The following is a 7,500-nucleotide window of genomic DNA, read 5'->3' on the forward strand; positions in this document are numbered from 1 at the left end:
GTGGTGCTGTCAAGAGAGAGAGAGAGAGAGAGAGAGAGAGAGAGAGAGAGAGAGAGATGTGGTGCTGTCAAGAGAGAGAGAGAGAGAGAGAGAGAGAGATGTGGTGCTGTTAAGAGAGAGAGAGAGAGAGAGAGAGAGAGAGAGAGAGAGAGAGAGAGAGAGAGAGAGAGAGAGAGAGATGTGGTGCTGTCAAGAGAGAGAGAGAGAGAGAGAGAGAGAGAGAGAGAGAGAGAGAGAGAGATGTGGTGCTGTCAAGAGAGAGAGAGAGAGAGAGAGAGAGAGAGAGAGAGAGAGAGAGAGAGAGAGAGAGAGAGAGAGAGAGATGTGGTGCTGTCAAGAGAGAGAGAGAGAGAGAGATGTGGTGCTGTCAAGAGAGAGAGAGAGAGAGAGAGAGAGAAAGAGTGCTGTCAGACTGACATATATACATTTGCATAGACAAACTAACACACTAAACAAAAGTGAGAGTGATTCCATAATCTTGTTATATATATATAACGTGGTGGTGAGTTTGCTGTGAGCGATAAGACAAAAGTCTCCCACTATCACCAGCGTGGTGATGAAAACCGGTCAAACCCCAGACATGAATAAGGGCATGTCTGAGGCCTTTGTTCTGCAGTGGACTAGAAATGGCTGCATTATTTTGTTATCTATCTATCTATCTTTATATCTATCTATCTATCTATCTATCTATATCTATATATATATATATATATATATATATATATATATATATATATATATATATATATATATATAGTTTATTTCATTTCCTCACTGGGCTATTTTTCCTCATTGGAGCCGTTAGGCTTGTTACATCTGCTTATCCAACCAGGGTTATAGTTTGGCTATTCATCATCATCATCATCATCTCCTACGCCTATTGACACCAAGGGCCTCGGTTAGATTTCGCCAGTCGTCTCTATCTTGAGTTTTTTAAATCAATTCTTCTCCATTCATCATCTCCTACTTCGCACTTCATAGTCCACAACCATGTAGGTCTAGGTCTTCCAATTCTTTTAGTGCCTTGTGGAGCCCAGCTGAACGTTTGGTGAAATAATCTCTCTTTGGGAGTGCGAAGAGCATGCCCAAACCATCTCCATCTACCCCTCATCATGATTTCATCCACATATGGCATTTGAGTAATCTCTCTTATAGTTTTATTTCTAATCCTGTCCTGCCATTTAAGTCTTTGATAGTGTGGGCTGGCTAATTTTGTAAGGAGTCCTGCTTTATTATGGAATTTCTCTTAAATATGTAAATTTGATTAAATCTGTTCATGAGTATAGGAAATGCAAAGTTATTGTTAGTGAAGTCTTATCAAATGAATTTCCAGTGAACAGCGGAGTACTCCAAGGGAATGTGTTGTCACCTATGTTGTTCATCCTCCTCATGGATTTTGTAATGCGCAGAACAGTCGGTAATAGTGGAGAAGGATTAGACTGGATTAGGTGATAGGAATTAAGCAGAGTATGCTAATGATGCTGTCCTTGTTAGCGGAACACCGCAGGATTTGCAATGCTTGCTTACCAGAATGCATGAAATATCACACGAGGTTGGGGTCAAGATGAATAGAAGAAAGACAGAGATAATGCGAACTGAGTATGCAATGGAAGATGAAATATCATTGGAAGGAAAAAGGATTAATGAGGTAGAATCATTCAAGTATAAATGAACTACGATCTCCAATATAGGGTCTTTAGAATTAGAATTTAGTGAAATATTAAAAAAAGCAAATCAGACAATGGCTAGGTTAAGTGAAATTTGGAAATCAAATCGCCTGAAATTACATATAAAAAATCAGACTGTATATCAGTTTAGTGAGATCGGTGTTACTGTATGGACATGAGTCATGGTATGACAATGAAACAACCTCCAATAGATTTATTAGATTTGAGAAAAAAGCCCTCGGAATAATAATAATAATAATAATAATAATAATAATAATTATATAAATTAAGTTTATATAATAATGAAAAACTTAGGTGAGCGTTTACGGTTGTCATATGCTCGTTCTAGACTCCTAAGGTGTGTTGCAAAGATACTAAACATTAGCCTTTATGAGGTTGATGTTACTCAATATAGAATAGCTGTTTGTCGATGGAGTTTTAAAGTAGTTTAATAAGATATTTTGTTTTTGTTTATTAATGTTATATATATATATATATATATATATATATATATATATATATATATATATATATATATATATATATATATATATATATATGTATATATATATACAGTATATATATATATATATATATATATATATATATATATATATATATATATATATATATATATATATATAATATATATATATATATATATATATACAATCTTCTAGGAGGACACTCCAAAATCAAACAATTATGTTCTGATCTTGGGTAGTGCCATAGCTTCTGTACCATGATCTTCCACTGTCTTGGATTAGAGTTCTCTTGCTTGAGGGTACACTCGGGCATGCTATTCTATCTTATTTCTCTTCCTCTGTTCTTTTTTTTCTTTTTTTTTTGAAGGTTTTATAGTCAATGGCACCTACACTAAAACTAACACCCTTCTCTTATCCAGGCTCGGACAAAAACCGCCATGACTATAGATAAGAAATACAACTATAATTCGAACTCCAGGAAATATGAAAACACGAAACATTTCTATTCAAAATATTTATTCAATCAGGTACTTGTGACGTTGGCCCTCTAGGTTAAGGGAATTGCACATAAGCGTAGATTGCGTCTATAAGCGTATTTTGCTGTCAATAAGACTGTAAGCGTATTCATTACTGGAGCAATTTGACACAGGAAGAATATTGTCTTTTGTGTACGAGAGTGAGACCAGTGGACTAGTACAGAAATGTGATGAAGCAGATGTGATTTGTATATGCGTACACAAATGTTTCGGGTGTACGGTGGTGTACGTATACTCTCTTCACATACGTGCGGATGTCTGGCCTCTGTCTGCCTCTTTTCTTCTTCCTCTTAGTTATATTTCACCGAGGAACCTGTTGGAATCCTAGCGAGGAAACCTGTCATCATAATGAGGAAATTGTTGGAATCTCAGCGAAGACACTGTTGGAGCCATACTGAGGAAACTGTCGGAATCCAAGCGAGGTCACTGTCGGAATCCTAGTGAAGACACTGTTAGAATCCTAGCAAGGACACTGTTGGAATCCTAGTGAGGATGCTGTTGGAGCCCCATCTAGGAAACTATTGGAATCCTAGTGAGGACACTGTCGGAATCAACCGAGGAAACTGTCTGAATCCTAGCAAGGACACTGTGGCAATCCTTGTGAGGACATCGTTGTAGCCCTTCCGATGAGATCCTTGGAATCAAATTGAGGACACTATCTGAATTATACGTCGGACGCTGTTGGAGCCTGTTGAAATCTTACTGAGGAAACTGTTGGAATCTTCGTAATTGGTCGAGGAACTCCAAAGCCTGTTGGCCGCACTGGTACACGAGCTGCCTCTCAGGAATGGGAATTAGGATTCCTTTTTTGTAATGGTGCCTGGAATGACAGGAGACAGTTTTGGAAATGGAGTCTAGAGTAACTTTAGGATTTGAAGGGGTCTTACTAACTACCAACAATAAAAGGGTTTAAAGTTCTATCATAACCTCTTTGATATTATTCAGTTTTCTAAATGGTTCATTTATACTTTGGATTCATTCATAAAATAAAGGAATATTATCTCAAATGAACGATTATTTTCTTGTGGATCTCTACAGAAGAAGGACTCAGACTTACCTCAGACCTCTGGCGAAGTTGTTGTAAGACAAATCGGTGGTGTTTTCATTCCGCGAAGCCCAGATCTTGGCGATGACCTGTGGTTGTCTGAGCCTGAATACTCCTCGCTCTTCGTCCTCCCACTCGATGAGGTCTGGGTTGGTCCTCGGGTCAACCAGGAGTCGCATCAGGAACTCCCAATTTTTGGGGCCCCTTACTGCAAAATGGAAAATTTATTTTAAGTCTTCTGGACGGATCTAAAAATGACAGGAATTCCTAGTTCTTGGAGAGGAGAATATTGTTATTAATTAAATCTTCTGAGGGGATCTAAAAAGACTAGTTCTTGGGTCCCCTTACTGCAGAGGAGAATATTGCTATTAAATCTTCTGGAGGGATCTAAAAAAGTCTAGTTCTTGGGTCCCCTTACTGCAGAGGAGAATATTGCTATTAAATCTTCTGGGGGATCTAAAAAAGACTAGTTCTTGGGTCCCCTTACTGCAGAGGACAATATTGCTATTAAATCTTCTAGAGGGATCTAAAAAAGACTAGTTCTTGGGTCCCCCTACTGCAGAGGAGAATATTGCTATTAAATCTTCTGGAGGGATCTAAAAAGACCAAGATTTTCATCAAACAAATTGATTGTTACTTTCACTTTAATGTTTTTTCTTATTCCGTGAGAAGACATTTCTTTAAAGACATTAATTAATTGTTTAAATGAACATTAGAGAAATATCTGAACGGCAACAAGGAATGGATGGAAGTTATTGAATATTTCACAGTCAGTCCTCGAGCAACAAGAGGAAACAGAATTTACTTAATATATGGAGAAGAAGAAGAAGAAGAAGAAGACAGTCTTACTCACCTCTGTGTTTACGCGTTGCTTGTAGCTTGAACAGAATTTCATTGGCTGGAATTTGTTGGGAATCGACTGCTTGCGTTAGTCCCGTAGCTCCCAACTGGGTGTCTGGAAGAAAAGAGAAGATGAAGCCTGGAGGATATAATCCATCTTGGAGGGATTTAACTGTTCAGGAAACAGAATATAAGAAGTATCAGAGGGCCAATATGAATTCCTTAAATGCTATATGCCTAAGGGCTCCAGCAGTGGAGAATTAACTGATCTTTCATTTATAAACTATGAAGAGAGACTCCATTTCAGCCCGTTCAACATGAAAACATTCGCTGCAAGTTTGAGCTTCTGAAGTTCCACATGCCACATAATCTGGTATATGTATGGGGACATATGTGGCAAACATCTTTAACTTGAAATTAAAAATGCGAGGAATGAAAATGAATCAAAAGAGAGCCTTAACTCACGGTGATAAGAAGTAATCAAATGAGAGTCTGAACTCTGTCGGGAAATATAAACACAAGAGATTCTGAACTCACGGTCAATCAGCTGTGAAGATTCCTCAGGCAATCCAAGATTTCCCGAGGCCTCGCAGTCGTCCAAGTAATGGATGACGTCCTCTAAGGCTAGGTCCCTGAAGGATTCCTGTCCGCCCAAGGCACTGCCGCCCCTAGGGACGTCTGGGGTGCGACTTCCTGAGCCTCTGGAGGAGAAGTGTGTCTCCAGAGGATTGTCTTCGTCTCCAGCCACGTAGAATCCTGTTGCTCCGAGGAGCCCGTCGGAATGAATGCTAGTTGCTCCGTGTGTGTTCCAAGGGGCGTCGTAATCTCCTTCTGGAGGTGAGAGTAGAAATTAGGGTTTTAAGTTCTGCTTGCGATACTCCACATTAAGCTGACTGTAAGCGGTTCTTAACGACTTTGGTTAATTTTCTTTTTTTATAAGTTTTTGGATATAAAATTACAATTAATATTCAAAGTAAAATAATTGGAAAAAATAGAATAACACTAATTATATATATATATATATATATATATATATATATATATATATATATATATATATATATATATATATATATATATATATATATATATATGTATATATATATATATATCTCTTACTGGGATCGAACCATAGTCTTTTCAAATGGTGACATGATTGATAGCGACCTTGCCTTTAATTTGAAACGACTTAGGTTCGATCCCGGTGGCAGGTAGAAATTACACGCACACACACACACACACATATATATATATATATATATATATATATATAGAGAGAGAGAGAGAGAGAGAGAGAGAGAGAGAGAGAGAGAGAGAGAGAGAGAGAGAGAGAGAGAGAGAGAGAGAGAGAGAGAGAGAGAGAGATAAATAATATACGAAATGAGAGATTACTATCTCAAAGGCTTTAAATCACAAGCAAAAATTGGACAAACTAATTATCATGACAACTTACCCAGCTGGTGTGGCAACTCCGATTCGAATCTTAAATTGGAATCCTCTGTGTTTACACCCGGGAGGATCTGGAGACCGGCCTCGGATTCTTCTGAAGACGTCGAGTGGGGAATTGGGTAGAAATCTGGCGTGATCTGAGGCGAGTCTTCGTAACCCTTGATTGGAAGAAGGAGAAGATTTAATTTAGAAATATTATTTTAGGGAGGATCTGGAGACCGGCCTCAGAATCTTCTGAAGACGTCGAGTGGGGAATTGGGTAGAAATCTGGCGTGATCTGAGGCGAGTCTTCGTAACCCTTGATTGGAAGAAGGAGAAGATTTAATTTAGAAATATTATTTTAGGGAGGATCTGGAGACCGGCCTCGGAATCCTCTGAAGACGTCGAGTGGGGAATTGGGTAGAAATCTGGCGTGATCTGAGGCGAGTCTTCGTAAGCCTTGATTGGAAGAAGGAGAAGATTTAATTTAGAAATATTGTTTTATGAAAGTTACGATGATGTGTATGATTAGAGTTAGTTTCTCATTTGATTGATTTAAGAGGGGATAGTTAAGATAGAAAAAATGGAAGCTCATTTGACTTTTGTTTACGTGAGAAATATGTATTAAACTATCAGTTTTAAATGGATTAAATCGTAAAATCTGTATTTTGAATAGTTTATCATTCAAATGATTTAACAGATGACAGAGATGACTATTAATTGGAAGCTCATTTGATTGTTTACATACGATATATGTATCAAACTCTCAGGTGTTCAAAATGGCGACCGTATACCAAGACCTTGATCAACAATATACCATAACTGTAATTTAGATTATATTGATATTTCTCACAATATCTTTTACTTTTTTGGTTTGAAATATTAAATATAATCTTTCCTCTTCGTTAATTTGCGTCTGTTAATGCGTTAGAAGGACACTTTAGATATTTAATTTGACCTGAGGGAAAGTTTCTCGAAGACAGCTGATCACCAGACTTGCGTTTCAGGGTTTTTTCCCCCCGAAGTTCTTCCTAGTTCCTAGTTTCTAGTGTTTTTAAAACTAGGAAGATTATCACTCTAAAAGTTGAAAAATTATTTTCCTTGCTAGTTTTCCCTTAGATAAATCCTTAGTGGCATTTTTGTTTAATTTTTCAGGTAGGGAAAACTTATTTTTTTTTTATTTCCTCTGCCAAAGATGTCTTCGAGAGGAAGATTTGTCACGTAGCTCGAAGAACTTGCTGTTTCGAAGCACTTTTTTTCCACTTTTATTAATGATTTAGTATTAATAAACGACATTGCAACACTTGAATTCACTTATTTGAAATCCCAGATAATAAATTGATATTTATATATATAAAAAAAACAGTCAAATTAAACATATGTTTTTCCTCGTTAACCACCTTCCTTTTACTCACAAAAAAAAAAAAAAATAAAAATCTTTTCTTCTGTTAGTGTGCATTGATTTTTAACCAATTTCAACCAATTCTCTTATATAATTA

The 7,500-nt window shown here is 37.1% G+C and overlaps 1 protein-coding gene across 1 annotated transcript in view; it reads right to left on the bottom strand.

Annotated features, from left to right (window-relative positions):
- Positions 1 to 2,719: 2,719 nt before the first annotated feature.
- The window catches only part of LOC137625756 (uncharacterized), a 5,357-nt gene continuing 576 nt past the window's right edge, over positions 2,720 to 7,500 (bottom strand). The window contains exons 2-6 of the mRNA XM_068356651.1: positions 6,027 to 6,180; positions 5,111 to 5,404; positions 4,587 to 4,688; positions 3,746 to 3,941; positions 2,720 to 3,508 (exon numbers count right to left, since the gene is read on the bottom strand). Coding sequence (XP_068212752.1) covers positions 3,388 to 3,508; positions 3,746 to 3,941; positions 4,587 to 4,688; positions 5,111 to 5,404; positions 6,027 to 6,180 — 867 coding nt within the window. The 3' untranslated portion in view covers positions 2,720 to 3,387. The remainder of the gene's footprint in view (positions 3,509 to 3,745; positions 3,942 to 4,586; positions 4,689 to 5,110; positions 5,405 to 6,026; positions 6,181 to 7,500) is intronic.

Source organism: Palaemon carinicauda, chromosome 32, assembly GCF_036898095.1.
Source record: "Palaemon carinicauda isolate YSFRI2023 chromosome 32, ASM3689809v2, whole genome shotgun sequence".
NCBI lineage: Eukaryota > Metazoa > Arthropoda > Malacostraca > Decapoda > Palaemonidae > Palaemon > Palaemon carinicauda.